We start from the raw sequence: 16725 nt of genomic DNA on the forward strand, positions 1-16725 counted from the left end.
GAAGAGGACGGCGAAGAAGGGGATGAAAACCAAGTCAGTCGGTCTCGTCCGAAAGACTCGAGGCTCCTACGTTCTCGCACTTTTATTACGTACTTAATTCTCTACTCTAGTCTCTAGGACAATAATCGTGTAACACCGCGCCGATCGATCGTCGAAAATTCCCCATTGGGCCCGTCGAGGATCAGGCCCCGGGGTTAGGCCGTGTCGCGACCCCGACCGCCCCATCGGGCGCCGACTATCGGGCGACTATATACCACGGGTACATACCTAGGTACACACCTAGGTACAAGCTAGGTACTCGAAGCAAGAGCTGAAACACGCAGCTGAAACGAGCGACGGGGCGCCGCGCGGACCGGGCCCTGATTCCGGGCCCTAGGGCCCAAAAATCGAGCCCGTCCGCGTCGGCCACGGCGCGGTACGTTACAAAACTAGTACAAAACTAGCGACTAGGTACAAAAATTCAACGAGCCGTGTCCCCGCCCGGGCGAGTCAGGCCCCGCGAGGTGAGTCCCCCTTTCGGGGCCCCATCACCGGCCGCGTCGGCGGTACTCCCGAGGCGCGCCCTCTCGGCCCATATCATACAACAATAAATATGCGATACAATGCAATGCAACGTGTATACTTGTATAATGTAATAATAGTAACATCATCGAACGCCGGAAGTACGGCCGGCGCGAGTGGCGGGCCCGGGGCCCGACCGTGGGCCCGCTGATTGCGCGCTACGCGTGTACGACGGCGAGTAAGTAATCGGCTCGACGATCGGGGCAGTGGGCCCGACGTCGTTCGGGGCCCATAGTCGGCGTCTCCAGGAGGAGACCGGGGGCGCGAAAGAGGATGGGACCGGGCCCCGGAGGGCCGCGGGGCCTGGCCGAGGCTCATTCGAAGGAAAACTCGGCGGTCGTCGATGGGCCCTCGGCATTGAAACAGCCTCTTCGGGGTCCGTCGATGTCCAGAATCACCTCTTCGGAGTCCCTCGGGGCCCATAATGGATTTTTTAGGGTCCCGCGAAACGACCTCTTCGGGGTCCCTCCAGCCGGCCAGCCTCGCCGGAGGGCCCTCTCCTGGGCCCGGGCCCTCCTTGGAAATTGACTGGGTTCTCTCTCCGGGACCGACTCCTGGCCTGGGCCAGCCGGTGAGGCCCTCTTCGGGTTCAGCACTAATCAACGATTCCTAGGTTGAGCGAAGCGAGATTAAGTTAGCGCGGCGCGCCGCGTGCGTCGGGCCCCGTCTCGTGGGGCCTCTTCGTCTAGTCGTCGTCGTCCAGGCCCAGCAGCTCCGGAGGCAAACGTCTGTGCCGGCAGCACAGGGTCAGGCACAGCACCCGGGCCGCCAGCCGGAACTGGGGACTCAGGGTCCCCAGCACCACGGCCTTCCAGAAACTGTTGGTCACCCCGAACCACACCACCGCGAAGTGCAGGAACGGCACCTGGAAGTCGTCGATTTCGCATATTAATTGCGCCACAGATTGAACGATATTTTTTTTTTTTTTTTTACTTAGTAAATCGGAAGGCGATGGATTACCTGCGGCGGGCCGTTCACCACCGCGTAGATCCTGAAGCCGGCGTAGGGTGCCCAGGACAGCCAGAAGGCCATCACCAGGACGAAGGACATGATGTGGCTGGGGTTGCTCAGGTTCTCCGAGAGCGCGGTCGCGTACTCCTTATCGTGGATAGGCACGCCCGACCTGAGCCTCCGCATCATGGAGAAGATGTAGAAGTAGGTGTAGACGATGGTGATCACCGACGGGCCCAGGACCAGGATGGAGAGGGTAATCGTGTACGCGGCCATGTTGCCCCAGTCGAGCATGCAGATGAAGGCCTCGCGGTCGAAGATCGGCTTGTTGAAGCCGAGCAAGGGCGGGCAGCACATCATCGCCACGCTGATCCACGTGAAGACCATCCAGCACTGGCAGCGCGTCTTCGTCTGCACGGTCTCGTAGCGCAGCGGCTTCCTGAAGAGGACCACGAAGAGGCGGTTAAAACCGAGCGATACCAATTTCTCTTGCAGATCCTAACCTGATGGCGAGATATCGGTCGACGGAGATCCACATGAACGTGTACACGGAGACGGCCCAGAGGGTCACCTCGAGGTAGCCCACCAGGCGGCAAACTATGTCCCCGTAGACCCATCTCCGCACCAGCGCGGGGTAGACCGACAACGGGACCACCAGGAGACCGCAGAGCAGATCCGCCGAGGCGAGCGATAGCAGATAGTAGTTTATCACCTCGGAGGGACCTGAAGAGCGCGGATCGCACGCGTCAAGATATGGATTCATTTCCGATTCATTTGCTTATTGGAATCCATCGATGAACATCGGTTAACGTGCAAATTCACATATTTGATGAACGTCGGTCAATTTCCAAATGAAGGTTCGCCGATTAACGTTATTAATTCCCAGATGAAAATTCATCGACGATCGTCGGTTTCCGGATCGTCGAGCACTACTCACCCCGGAAGTTGAGGTAGGTGGCGATGATGAGCAGATTCGAGAGGATGATGGCGACGCCGACCACGAAGATGAGGCCCGCCTGCATGAGAGCCTCCAGCGAGGGCTCCTCCATGCCGCTTCCCTTTCGCGCCGCATCCCCCTACCCGCCCTGAAGAGCCTCACCCTCCACCCGCCCCGCCACGGACCTGGAGGGTTCGACGAAGCCCGACCTCGTCTTCTGGAACCGGTCCAGCTCCTCGCGAGATCACGCGCGACTCTTAGGCGGTTCCCGCTCTCGAGGTTCGAGAGCCGAGAGAGATCGATCTGGTATCACCACCCCCGTTGCTGGCGGTGGTGGTGGTTCTTGCAGTGCCGCTCCTACCGCTGACGACGATGCCTCTATGAACAAAAAAAAAACATTACCTCCCTCAGAAAACATCATTATTGTCCGCAACCCCTCTTCGACGTCCTCTTCAAGTACGCAATTCAAACAAAAATATGCAACTTGACGATACAAGAAAAATATTTTATGTATCATAATATTTCACATTTTTTTCTTAATATTATTAATATTTCGATACAATAAAAAGATTTTAAAGATTGTTATTTCCAGGCCACCCGGCTCCACGACTTGGCATCCGAATCAATCGGAGCCCTCCACTCTTCATCCTCCTCTTCAGGTATACAAAAAATTGAAATTAGAGTGCCAGTCGACTTGGCTCGGTCTCCAGGTCCAAGACGACTCTGGCACCCGGAACAAAGGCTCATCTCGTGGAACCAGTCCAGATCTTGCTTGGACCACGAGGTTCCCTCTTGGCCTTTCAGAACCAGGCGAGATCGATAGGAATATTCGTCGGTATCACCGCCTGGGTCTTTAGGGTAGGTCCTGGCCATGGTTCCGGGACCCAGAATGGGTTCCCACGGGGGAAGACGCGATGGGACTTTTCAATGGCGAGTTCCGAACCGTTCCCCACTCTGCTGGAACTGTGTTGATCCATTGTCCTCGCCTTGCCCTGCATCGATCGCCATTTATAATTTAGAGCAGTCGATCTCGAATGGGGTGCATCATAAAGGGAGTTCGATCTCGGTCGCCGAACCGACTCCAGGAAACGCATCCCATGATGCACTCGAAAAATGCGGCTCAATTAATCGCCTCCGAATTTTTCTTCCTGAATTATGGCTTATCAGAAATAATCGCATTAGTGTATTCTTCAAGGGCCGGCCCTACGAGGTGAGGCAAGATCCTCCTCCCTCGTTTCCCTCATCGGAATAATGCATCTCTTGCATTACCCGAGTGAGTCCCTCCACGTGCAAAGTGCATTGCATAGTCGCGCCGACCAGCCGGGATATTTTCCGCGAGGTGCCACGTACTCGATATCGCGTTGCAATTAATTTGATAAACTGAGGTAGCGTCGCGACCACTTGCGAAACTGCTGAACAGGCCAGAGAGACCTCGAGTGACAGCTGTCGCGTTTTGCGATATTATCGTTGAACAATAGAAAAAGAAAAAAAAAATAGATAAGGGAAGAAAGAGACCGCTGGGTCGAAACTCATTGCAGAATTCATGCCGAGGAGGCGCAGGTGGTGCATTTTTTGCTTAGGTGCACCCTGCGTCCTCTGAATTAGACACCGGACTTTCGATTATTCCCGGCAAGGTCGGGGGCCCCCTTAAATAAGTAAGGGCCCCTTAAATAACTGAGGTCCTCTTGCGAAGGAGTCGCAACAGCTCGCAGAAGGAGGCCGAGTGGCGACGGAGCTTCCTGGGAAATTTATGCAAACCGGGGGTTGCACAAGCCTGGGGCGACCAAGTTTCCCCATTGTGTCGGTGTACTGCTTAATCGCGTAATTTATAATGCATAATGCCGCGTTAACTCGGGCCCTTCGCCCCCCACGGCACGCAGACCGCTCGCAGGACCTTCCGCGAGATTTATGCAAACCGCTCGCGATTCCGCAATCTCACCGCATCTGAGTCGCCTTTGCATAGTGCGTGCCGGGAATAAAAGCGAGGCCTCGGTCTAGCTTTGAAAAGAAATCTTCACCACGTGGTAAAAAGTGCATGGCGTCACTTAATAGCATTATTCGCCTTAAAAAAAAATTTATGAAACACCAATTAAGTGATATCCCGTATCAAAGGACATGGCGCTCAGTCGAAATTCTTGTAACCACCCCGGTGGTCGAAATTAAATTCCACAAATTTCATTATAAATCCTAGAAAATTTAAGACAATGTACCGTAAATCATGCACTGCACGTGGGTAGATTTCAATGTGGCGATGCAAAGTGTAGATGGAATTATCGGGAGGACCTTCGATTATAGCAGCAAGGTCGCACCCCCGATCGACGCTATCGGCAAGGGGGTGTCCGCGGTCGCGCCGCAAGTCAACTCTATTACATGAAAAGCGGCTTAAGAAGCCTCGTGCCCCGGGGTAGATTACCGCGTTACGTGTTACGTGTTACGTTACATTATTCCGAGGCCTAACCGCCTTATACGCGAGGCGGCTTCGTCGGCCGCCACGTGAAATCGAGGAGTGGGCCTCGAAAATCTCGCTCTCGGGTGGGGGTCGCGGGGGAGGAATATCGAGCGCCACCCTTTCGCTTCCTCGGAGGGTGCACCGGCTCGTGTTTACCCAACTCCCCGGGGAATCGTCGGGAATCGAGATGTTTGTCCGAGGGGTGGCCCTGTCGAAATTTCCATCCGAATCGCGAGTTGAACGGCGCCCACCCACCACCCCCCAAATTCGCGGCCCGGGAGGGTGGATGATACCTCGAGCTCTCTTTCCCGCTGCAGCGAGAATACAAAAACAGTTGATGATTAAAAATTGATATCAATCGACGGACGGATTTTTTCCCTAATTTTTAATCACGGTGGATTAGGTCGGAGCGGATTTTTCCAGGCATGCGAAAGACGGGCGGAATTACCCGGAGCCGATCGAACGTACTTGTTGCGACTTAGTACGCAAGACTGCGGCATGCGAGGGAAACGCGGGAGTGCATCGGCAGAATGCAGTAATCCCTGGCGTGCAGTGCACCGTAAACAGGTGCTCTTCAGGGTCCCTTTATTGCACCCCCGCGGAGGGTCGGTTGGACTCCCTGTCGCGGCTGATCCGGAAAATGGAGTCGAGGGAAACGGATAAAATAGGATGAATCTGGATTTAAGAAACGAATAAGAGATGATAAAGCTCCTTATAGAATTCTGGCCGTCCGTTTTCTGAACCCGGATTTATTCGTTGTTAGACTCTCCACCCCCAGATCGCTCCCCGAACACCTCGCGATGGTATAAAAATTGTTCCGTCAACAAAGGAAATCGACAAAAATAATTTCTTACAAACTGATAAGTTTATTAATTATTCCGATGATATTTCGGAGTAGACGGGTCACGTGACTCCAGTTTGATTATTTAAAATCGGCATGTATCGATATGAAAATACGAAATATCGCGATTCGAGTGGGCTAGCTAACAAGGTTAGGGTAACGAACGGTTCATTAATAAAAATCAGCAGGAAGAGGATCGATGACCCCCGGATCTGCCCACGGGCCGAAGAGAGTCATCTCGACTGGCACCGCCACCTCCGCCCACCGAGCCTTCCCGTGCCGTCACCGAAGCGAATAACCATCCGATTAGCGATCCATTATCCGTCATGGAAATCTTTCCACCCGTCGTGCCTCCCACGGGCGGCCGCGGAGGTGCAGAGTTGCGCGCGCGGCCGAAGTCATCTCGGTCCACGCAGCATCCGCGGCCCGGCGTCCGAAAGACACAGCCTCCTCTCCAACGATCCCAAGCCCCCCCGAATCGCCAGCATCCCCGAGCATAACCTCCGAAAAGAATAAATAAACAAAAAAATAAATAAAACCAAAGAAACCGCCAAGAACGGAGTAGAAGAAATGAAGATATTGAAATAAAGATGCGAGCACTCGGGAGTAAAAATTCCGCGTCCGGGAGCACTGCCATCTTTGGCGTCCCCAGGGACGAGGGTGCGAGTCCCTAGGGCTGGGGAGCCACCTGGGGCATGGGTGGCAGGATGTCTTTACCTGCAGGAGGTCATCCTATCTCGGGTGGATCTTCGCCCGCGGACCTCGGGGTGCTGGCGAGGTCCGGTGACCTCCTCTCGGATTTCTCTGCCGGGGGTCGAGCTGGACCTGGGGGAGATCGCCCCTGGCGGGGTGTGAGAAGAGGGACCCGCGACCCGAGGGCGATAGACAGAGGGTGCCCGTCGAGCGCCCGGCTGTGACCAGGCCAGGGGGTTACTACTGGTCTCGTTCGCGTCCCGAACTCCCGACGCTCCTCCGGACCCGGGCGCCCAGGCGTCGATACGCCGACGACGCTTGCGCGCCGCCCCCGATCCGCCCGTTCCGCCCGGGCGGCATATTGGCCGCGACCGCGTTACGGGAACGCCGCGGAGTCGGCTGGGCTCGGCCCCCACCCCCGGGGGTAGCGAGCACGTGCGTCCCTGTCGGCTGCTGGCTGTCACTCTGACAGCTCCAGACCACGTGGTGACTGTTTACGCTCTTCCCACAAGGCGTGGGAACAGCTGATTCTTTCGACAGCGAGGGAAGAAAGAAGAAGAAAATGGAGAAAAAGTAGAGGTAAGGGAAGAGAGGCACGAGAAGCAACGCGTTTCCCTCTGATTAAACCCCCCCACGTGGGTCATCGGGTGATTTTTCACCCCAGAAATCAATCTAAGGTATCGAGTCCAAGGGGAGTCCACCCCTGTATGGGGAGGCTCCCCTTGGTCGAGCCATTAGCCACCCCCGTGATTTTCAGGGATTACGCTCAACTTTTAGAGATTACACAGGGTGATTTCGAAGTGGAGCAGAGGGTAGTTTACATCCTCTGATTAAAGTCCTCTCCCGTGATCCACCCCGCTGCAGTTGGTCCCCCTTGGAGCTCGCGCGAAAGGGGCGGACTGCCCCACGGGACGTCGACTTCCGGCGCTGTCGGGGGTGGAATTGAAATCGGTCGCCACGGGGGTGCTCGGCGTGGCATCGATTAAGTCTTCCCGGAGACTCGGGGGTGCACACCCCCGCGGAGGGGGTGCTGGCGTAGGTGGCGAGCCGAGTTTCCCGGAAATGGGAACGCAGATAGGGAAGTTGGCGGACTGCATTGTAGGGCACCGACGCCCCCACCCCCCTCAGGGGGTGGTTTCGCGAGCGAGCTGGACGTCGCGAAGGCTACGGCGTCCTAGACCCTCCGACGCACACGAAGCTCCCCTATCGATCGCCCTGGGGCCAGACGGGGTGGGTCGAAGGGTCGGGGGCAAGGCGGTCAAAAACGACGCCCGGCGTCGCGTTTGACCCGCGACGTGCCCGCGAAGGTCTCTATCGGCCGATCCTTCCCTCGAAAAGGTGTCGGGGATGGGGTTGCAAGTGGGTCGAGGTCGGCAGGGTGCATCCCCTTGCACCCCATGCACCTTCTGCCACTCCGAAGTCCCACCCGAAGGAACGACCCCTCGACAGGGAACCTCTCGGACATAGATTAGATAAAAAGTCCTTAACCCCCATACGTCACATAAGAAGTCATTAACCCTTTCGCTCAAACATTTCAAAAGTTAAGAACCTTAATTGAAATTTCCGAAATTTTGCGACTTTCATATAAAATCCTAGATTTATCGAATATTAGTCGTCACTTGTACTATCGGCTTGCATGCTTGTGATTGTATGCAGACCCGGAGGAAAGGGGTAACGAGGTCTTATCATCATGTAATCGCGTAATTATGGAGACCATGGAAAAGACGAGGACAGATTTATGCGAAGCAAAGTAAGGACGACGGTGACGGGACGAGGTGGGTCTACTGCTTCTTGGGGACGACCTTGTTGGGGTACTTCCCGTAGACCCGGCCGCTCCGGGTGACCCTGTAGTGTAGCACCTGCTGGCTGGGCTGGGCCGTAAGGCCCGAGTGCACGTGGGGCCCGTCGCCGGTGCAGAGCCTCTTGACGCGCGCCCTGAGGCCCGTCGACGAGTACTTCGTCTGCTGCATCGTCTCGAGTTTCGCGCGCTGCAGCGCGCCCTGTGGGACGGGCTCGACGGACGCTACGCAGCGCCGCACCAGGAGGCGGAATGGCGACACGGCCAGGATGGCCTTGGCGATGCGCCTCCTGCACCTCCAGAGCAGAACGGCCGTGGCGAACCAGGCGAGCCAGGGTCCTGCTCCGGTTGGTCCCGGGCTCGGCTCCCGGGCCCAGAGAAACAGCATCTGGGAACATACAATTTAATCATTCAGATTTATTAATAATCATTCATCAATGGGAATAATTTTCAAGTCTCATTTTTCATTTGATTTCACTTCCGTGAAATTCTTTGCGTTATCAAAATATTTCCTCGGTGCATTGAATTTTATTTTATCAGTGCATCACTGTTCCTGTACCACCCCTTTGTAAGAGAGTGATTAATAGATTTAGGATTTATGAACATATCAATTGATAAACAATTATGTAAGTTCTAGGCTCATGGACAAATAGGGGGTTCATTGGCATGGGGTGGGAATTGGGTTGCAGAGGTAACGTTCTTCCATCATGGGCAATCATGGGGCCCCATGATTTAGAGCCGGTCCCAGCGGACCCGAAACCAGGCCGCGGCGAATTGCTATCGACCGGGCGTTATCCTATTATTATCGCCGCAACGAAATACACCCCCCAAGGGGGAGGGGCTGACCTTATAGATCCACCGGTTGGCTTTCTGCCTGAAGCTGAGCGGTCGGTCGACTAGCCAGAACATGGAACGGCCGAGCGGGCGGAACCGTTCCGCGGGTCTGTCTCATCGGCTCGAAAGGGTGGCGACGTCCGAGCCTGCGGTCTCTCGGGGGGTGGTGGGTGGATCTCCCCCAAGGATCCCGTCTGGGCACGGGTCCGGCGGGTCCTTTGCGCCCTCGAGGTCCTTCCGGCCTCCGAGTGTCCCGATTTCTTCCTGGCGACCTCTCTGGGGGATGGTTCCACCCCTCGACCTGGCCTAACCAAGGGCGACCTCGACACCTAACCAAAGTCTCACCGGAACCGCTCGGCTCCGACGGGGTGTCCTTCGACTACCAGGATCATATCCTGCCCCAAGGAGTTCCTCGCCGCGCGGCCTCCTAGGTCGCCTCCTGACACGCCGCGGCCCGATCTAGACCGGACTCCGAAAGGAATCTTGTAAATTAGTCGAAATCGGTAAATAACATATGAAGCGGGGGAATTTAGACAAAGGATGGCCGCTCTCGAACGCGGTCGTGTCCTCGCCGACTGCTCTGAACCTGCCGAGGATCCTCTCCGGGGGTCGCTCCTCTTTTTCTACCCTGAGGCCCGGGAAATACGAAATGAACGCCAGGATTCGTCTAAAAATACTCGTCTCTCGTTTATAAAAAAAAAGAAAAATAATAGATCACTCCAGGACGTCGAAAAATTCCACCTGGAATTTTTCCCGATGCCACAAAGAGGAACACCAACTTTTAGGGGGGAAAAAAAAAATCCTAATTGTTTACCGGTTAAGGTCCCATTATTTTCGGATTCCCAAGTGACGGTGCACCAAGTGAAGGATCCCTGACCTACACTCGGCCAGTCGGCAAGAACGTCGATCTATGGGACGATGGGAGAGCAAAGTCGATAGGAACGAGGACGTCGGTTCGAGGCGTACTTCCGATCAGCTGATTTACGCCTTCCGCCTTGACCCCGCGTTTTCGGAGTCGGTTTCCTCGCCTCATGAATTTTCTTCTCCTCTCTTCAGCCGTGGGTGTCCATACCGGTTTCCGCGCACTCGTGGCGGATCGGTTGCGGAAATCGAGCGGAGGCCTGAATGTCGTCCGCTAGGCGGATTTCGCAAGGCGCGGAATGCCGTTCCGCGCTCGGGGGACCGATCGGCCTGGCATTGAGAATGCGTCGCGTTTACTTCGAATCGATCGATTCGCCATTATCTTATGTACCGTTCGGAGTATTGCGCGAAGTGCCAGGGCCGGCATTCTCGGAAGTAGAATGCGACGACGTGCACGAGGGCCTCGATATCCGATATTCGATTCCCCCCCGTAAAAAGTATCGATATCATCGTGTTTAAAAAATCTAACAATAGAAATGACCAATCTAAAAAATACACTTAATTTGTTAACGATTAGCAGGAAATATCGAAGAGGCATCGGGCGATCTTTTCTGCAGAAGAGCTGCCTTATCAACGTGGAGTCTCCAGTGACGTCACCTTTGACTTTATCTCCCACGTGGCTGTCTCTCCCTAGGATAGGTTCTCCTAAAGATTCTCTTTTCCTCTCGAAACCTCCTCGATATTTCCGCACGCGGGATATCGCATAAATCCCTCAGGAGCGGTTTCAAGGAGGAAGACGATGTTATCCTTGCGACCGATCCCCGTCGCCCACGGAACCGTCGGCTAAAATAAAACCCAAAGTAAATGGAAAATAAACGGAGGAGGTGCAAAATAAACGTCGGAGATCGGCGAAGGTCTGGCCAGGCGGATGACACGCACGGAGGTCCTTTTTAATTTCTTTCCCACTCCTCCAGCACGCCCGACGGGGGCAATAAACATATTTTCCATTTGTCATATCAGGTGGCTCGATAACCGGCTTAAGCGAATTAAAATTAAATCACGGCAAATCCGATCCCGACGCCCACGGAGGCGACTCGAGACCGGATGCACGAGACAAAGGCATATACCGACAGGACGAGAAAGAAAGGGAAACAGGATTCGCGGATTAATTCACGGAGTTCTTCTCGAGGATGTCCGGATTAAAAGCGGAATCGGTTGACAAGGTTGATGTCCTCGTTGGAAGCGATCCTGATAACGTTGATAACCCCTGGTTCCCACGGATAGTCTCAGGATGAACGTCTCGGGTCTCTAGGCACATTTAAAAGTCACCAGCAGCACAGAACGGGCCTTATTAATATATAATTTTTAATTAAGAAAAAAAAAGTTGAAAAGAGAAATAAACATTCGGAGGAATAAAGGCGCGAGGACGCGGCCTGCATAAATTCCGCGGAAAATCCGCGAGAACGGGAGACGGCGAGACCGCAAAGAAAAGGTAGGCGGAGGTACGCCGGTCTTTGTAGGAGGTGAAGAGGTAAAGAGGGAAGGAGAGAGACGGGAGAAGAAAGAAAGGAGAGCGAGAAGGAGAAGGGCGAGAGCACGTGGAGGTTTCTCGGCGTCGGTTCGCCAGTTTCGGCCAGTCTCCTTTGGTCTCGTCGTCTCGGTCTCTCGTTGCAGCTGCTCCTTCCTTCTTGTCCAAAAGTGCATATAAACGTATTGAATAAAAAAACAAAAGAAAAGAAATTGTTAATAGGCATGTGACTCTCTTAAGCGTCTCGTCTGCGTAAAGAGTGCCCGCGAGATCGGACCAGAAAGAGGGTCGATAAAATTGGAAAATTAATAAATATAGAATTTTATTGTTTATAACAATTTCGGGGTATTCCCGAAGGACCATGTGACGCATCCCGGTGATAATTCAATCTTGGCCAATGGCCAGTCGGAAGCTGTTGGTCGCCCTGCTCCTGGGAGCGGTGGTCTCGCTGGAGGCTGATTCCAGGACCCCATCCCACGGGAACTCCTGGTTCCTGACTCCTGGATGGCACCAGAGGGAGGAGATCCGCCCAGGAAACGTGCACCACCTGTATCCCCAGGATCCAGGGTTCGGCAATGTCCAGGATCACCTTCCTAGGAGGGGAGATCTGGAGCCGACAACCACGACGAGCAACCCTGCCTTCTCGAGGCACCATCGTCCAGGGTGAGCTTGCATCCTCCGGGAACTCCACTTATCTCGCAGGGAATGTACCTGGCTCTTTGCAGTCTCCGCCAGATGTACGCCTTCGGGGGGAAAAAAAAATCCGATAAACCTGTCTCTCTGAAAGTGTGCGTGCGGTCTACACTCTAGAGTCCTGATTTTCGCTCCCTAGCCGTGGGATTGTTTCTCCGAGTGTTGCGGAGAGTTGCTTGGGTCCCATTTCTTCAGGGTTCTCCTCGGAGTCTTCTTCGAGATCTTCTTCAGGGTCCTCTTCGGGTTCCTCGGGTCGGTACCCACCGCGCAGGATTCTCCGCTCTCTCCGGTCATCCGCGAGGTTCTCTCTCTCTCGAGATCTTAATTTCGATCTCGATTAACTTCGAGTTCAACGTCGATACGAATACTCGGTCCTCGAGCTCGCGTGAATAGGGGTCCTCTTGGAGAGGATGTCCTTGGAGTCTTGGATGCAAAATTCTCGCCGAAGACACGTAAGACCCCGATATTATCCAAGGTCGAGCCGGACCGTATTAGGAGTCGAGGACTCGTCCTGGACTTCTTTGTCGGGTACGATGGGATGCCGCGATTATTCCTATTGGTCACGGTTGCGTCGGGCGATAAATCCCGAGGGAGGACGACCACTCGGGCTAATGGTCGGCACAGGTGTGCGTCACTGAACCGGAGAACCCGAAGACAGGAAAAATCGCCTATAATCGTCGCTCTTCATCCCCGAGATGAGAAATCCAAATTAATTAGGAAAAATCATCTGATCATTCAAACGTGGATTATAAAATCGATCTGCACGACTCTGACATTTCTCCAGGGAACTCGTAGATCCCCAGTTCCCCGGAAGGGCAAGGTTCGGAACGAATCCTCATCCTCGACAGCCCCGACAAAGTGGAGAACTTGAAGACAGGAAGAAATCGACTATAATCGTCCCTCCATCCCCAAGATAAAAAATGGAAATTAATTCCTAGGACATGTATATCTGAAAAGCAGATCATGAAAATCGATATGCTGGACTTTTAATACTGGCATCCCTTCAGGGAATCTACTGGTCCAGGTTGGTCCCGGTAGGGCCAGTTTCGGAACGAGTTCTCGTCCTTGGCAGCGACCAACAAAACGGCCCGAGGGCGAGTCCGCTCCCTCGGGACACGACCGCAACCTCTCGTCGAGTCATTTCGTAATTTGGAAACCTCGTCCCCTCGGAGAGAAACAAACTCAGCCGAGTAACCTAGGCATTGCAGGTCGCCCCGTAAATCGACACTCTTTCGCCGCGGTCAATCCTGCCGAAAAAGTGGAGTCGCGAAACCGCGCGCCCCTCCAGAACGCGAGACTCTCCCTTATCACTGACAAAAGGGCTACTGACAAGAAACGACCTAAATAAAATCTGTAGAAACGCAATATACAAATAAACTTAACAGATAAAATATATAAGTAAATCATTGGAAATGGATTTTACAAGTGATATAAAAACTAGGAGCTCCGTCCATTGATAGGAGATCCGATAAGCCGCCGAGTCGCGGATCCGCTGGACCAGGGAGGCTGCCAAGAAGAGAGACGTCCGAAGGCGGATTAAGATTAACTCGATTCCAGGACAAAAGTGCCGCATCGAAGCGATTTCTCGCGACTCCTCTCCGATCTCGTTTCGCTCGTCTCTCTTGGCGCACTCGTTAGGCGAGCCACCCAGGTCGCCTCGGTTTCAGGGTACCACTTGTGCGACCCTGAAGAGACTCTCGCCTGCCGAGGAATTACCATAAATACGTCGGCGAACTGATTAATCGGATAGCTCGATTAAAATTCCCGGAGCGAGACGGCATTAAAAACTCGAGAGGCGTTAAAGAGTGCGCGTCAGCTTCGAGGATGCCCTATTGAGTTATCTCCCGGTCCCCTCCCAAGATTTATCGTTTATACCACCGATTTGGTTAATTCGCCGAGGCGTCCGTTGCACTCGCCGCTCGCTTAGCGGCTCTGATTTACGAGCGGAGGAGCAAGAAGGTGCCGGCCGGGTTTTTTAACGAGCACGCCGACAGAGAGGATATCCCAGCTGAGCGTCGGCGGGGCCGTCTATTCGTTCCCCGCCATTATATCCGCAATATTTCCATCGTACCTAAATAAACTACCACCTCCAAACCACGTTACAAAGATTCCTAAATAAATATCCGTGGATTATCATCTATACTTCCACCGTTTATAAATAAAACAATCATCCTTAAACCACGTTACAAAGATTCTCAGATCAATATCCCGGCATTATCATCGATATTTCCATCGGTTATAAATAAACTACCGTCTCTAAACCGCGTTACAAAGATCTCTTAAATAAATAAAAAACGCATTTTCCCAGCATCCGCCGTCCAGGACCAGTCCTCCACCTGCGTCCTCCGTTCCTGAAGAGATTCAACGCCGCGGTAACATTGACCGTGAAGCTTCGCCTTTCTCGATGCTTTATTCTCGTCACCCTCGCGTGTCGGACCTCCTCAGGGGCCTTTGCCCGTTCGAGCAACGATTTATCCTTCCCATCTCTGGCGGGTATTTTTGACTCGAGCCCTTTAATTGCACGCTCCAAGGCTCGCTCGCTTCGCGCCTCTCTATCTCTTATGCACCGGTGCATTCCCTAGATTTTTTCACTTTTCGCGCCCAAGGCCGTAACCGGGGCAAGATGCTACCGTTTAGTGAAAAGAGAGGAAAGAAAAAGAAGCATAAAAAATTCATCGATCTCCTCCTCGTGGTAGGGAAAATATTCCGCTTGTTTTAGGCCCCATAGCGCGAGCGAAACCTCGAGCCCGATTCGGGGAACGATCCTGTTTATTTTCGCGGCGCGTCGCGCTTAAATTATCGTCCCTTGGCCTCTCCGACGACGGCTGGTTCCCGTTCAGGGTTCAAGAGCTCCGAGGTCAGTCTTCGGCCTTTCTTCTGTTCCAGGAGAAGAGTCTGCTCCGGCCAAGCTCCGTCCCCCGTCGCCCACCATCGGTCAGGCCAGATCAGGTGGGCATCCATCTCTCACCTGAAGCGCAGGGATAATTAATATACAAAGAGAACATTGTCTATTATACGTACTCTATACTTAAGATTATTCGTTAACTCTTGTACAAACCTTCCCCGAATTTTTTAGATTCATCTACACGGAGGTGTCGACGAGCTTCACGTGCTGCCCGGGCTGGTCGCGCATCAGCCGGTTCAGCTACGGATGCAACAAACGTGAGTTATTCTAGGCAGTACAGAGTAATTATAGACTAGGATACATTCTAACGTTCTATGGTTTTTTTTCTTTTTTTTTTCTTTCCACAGCGACCTGCGCTATACCGTGTCGAAACGGTGGGGTGTGCAGCTCGCCCGGGAAATGCACCTGTCCCAGAGGCTTCGTCGGGAACCAGTGCCAGATTGGTGAGACACTGTTAATGTGCGGTGAATAATATCCTGTCACACCGTCCGAGGTATTAAGTGTCTCGATGCAGTCACGCGAAATGGGAATGCAATCTACTCGAGGCAATTACCCCGGATTGCATAGGACCTACTTAACTCGATTGAGACGGCGAGATCCTATTCCGAGGAAATTATATTTCAATCCGCGCATCTTGAATTTCACACGAGATAACCGTTGGAATTGTTTAATCAATTCTTTTACGGTCATTTCCGAATTTTATTGTAATTCCTTTCTTCCCAGATGTAGACGAGTGCGCGACGGAGAAGCCTTGCGCTCACATCTGCAGGAACGTCTTCGGGGCTTACGAGTGCCACTGCCGAACCGGCTACCAGCTGCAACCGGATCGGCATTCTTGCCGAAGAAATGGTAAATCTAGTTAATTGCACTCTATTAGTGCTACGGAGATTATTATCTGACGTGATCGTTAATGCAGATAGCGACGGATCCGCTTTCGAGGCTCGGGACTTGGAGAGGGACGACGGCGAAACTCCCACTAGAAGCGGCTCCACTCCTGAAGGTTCGCCACCTTGAATGTAATAATATCATTAATTAATTTATTTTGAAAATGTTAATTGTTGCAGATGTTGAAAATGAAGTCAATGATGGGAACCTTGATCAGGATTATGAGATCATCGTGAAGAGGCTGACTAAACTTGAGAAGGTACGGAGGTTGTTGGGTCGACTTCGATGGAATGGTTGGTGACGATGGGTTCTACTTGTTCTAGCAACTCGCCAAAGGTAGGAAGCGAGAAGTAGAGGCGACGGAAATGAGTGCAAAACTTGCAGTGGCTGTTGAAAGCATCGGGGAAATGAGGAGGGCTATGGAGAATGTGGTGAGTCAGAGCAACGAGTGAATATCATGGTTAATGAGTCTTGTCCGATGGTTGTTCGACTTACCAAAGCTGATGGATTTATGTTGACGATCGGTGTAAACCCATGTTTTCATTTTAGCAACTCATGCAACGTGAGATATACGACATGAGAAGCAAGGTCAAGCTACTCGAGTTGGAGTCCAGAAGAATGCAGCAGGTGGCCAACCGAGTGGCGAATATTGAGACCAGGTCCAGACTCCGGTGCAGGTCTCTGCCGATTAGTAGTAGACCGACAAATTTCTAGCAGTGATCATTGTGAGCATCGAACATCCGGTCTGCCTTGGTATTTGAGAATAGGAAGCTACTTCTTGAATACCGC

General features: G+C 53.2%; 3 protein-coding genes across 3 annotated transcripts; 1 reads left to right on the plus strand and 2 right to left on the minus strand.

The window, feature by feature from the left end:
• Nucleotides 1-53: 53 nt before the first annotated feature.
• LOC105700462 (G-protein coupled receptor 52) lies at nucleotides 54-6678 on the minus strand. The gene is made up of 5 exons (XM_012426296.2): nucleotides 6457-6678; nucleotides 2450-2827; nucleotides 2016-2235; nucleotides 1522-1951; nucleotides 54-1426 (listed from the first exon to the last, which is right to left on the minus strand). The coding sequence occupies exons 2-5, from the start codon at nucleotides 2559-2561 to the stop codon at nucleotides 1247-1249; spliced, it is 942 nt and encodes a 313-aa protein (XP_012281719.1). The 5' UTR covers nucleotides 2562-2827; nucleotides 6457-6678; the 3' UTR covers nucleotides 54-1246.
• Nucleotides 6679-8213: 1535 nt separating this feature from the next.
• Nucleotides 8214-8618, minus strand: LOC105700434. The gene has a single exon (XM_023434559.1). The coding sequence runs from the start codon at nucleotides 8616-8618 to the stop codon at nucleotides 8214-8216; it is 405 nt and encodes a 134-aa protein (XP_023290327.1).
• A 3232-nt stretch (nucleotides 8619-11850) lies between these two features.
• On the plus strand, nucleotides 11851-16698 carry LOC105700435. The gene is made up of 9 exons (XM_023434560.1): nucleotides 11851-12116; nucleotides 15033-15095; nucleotides 15223-15308; nucleotides 15399-15494; nucleotides 15775-15900; nucleotides 15968-16051; nucleotides 16116-16195; nucleotides 16260-16367; nucleotides 16486-16698. Exons 1-9 carry the CDS (start codon nucleotides 11851-11853, stop codon nucleotides 16648-16650), a joined length of 1074 nt encoding a protein of 357 aa, XP_023290328.1. The 3' UTR covers nucleotides 16651-16698.
• Nucleotides 16699-16725: the final 27 nt, after the last annotated feature.

The sequence above is a fragment of the Orussus abietinus genome, unplaced genomic scaffold (assembly GCF_000612105.2).
Source record: "Orussus abietinus isolate OABI.00-Male unplaced genomic scaffold, Oabi_2.0 scaffold2, whole genome shotgun sequence".
In the NCBI taxonomy this organism is placed as follows: Eukaryota; Metazoa; Arthropoda; class Insecta; order Hymenoptera; family Orussidae; genus Orussus; species Orussus abietinus.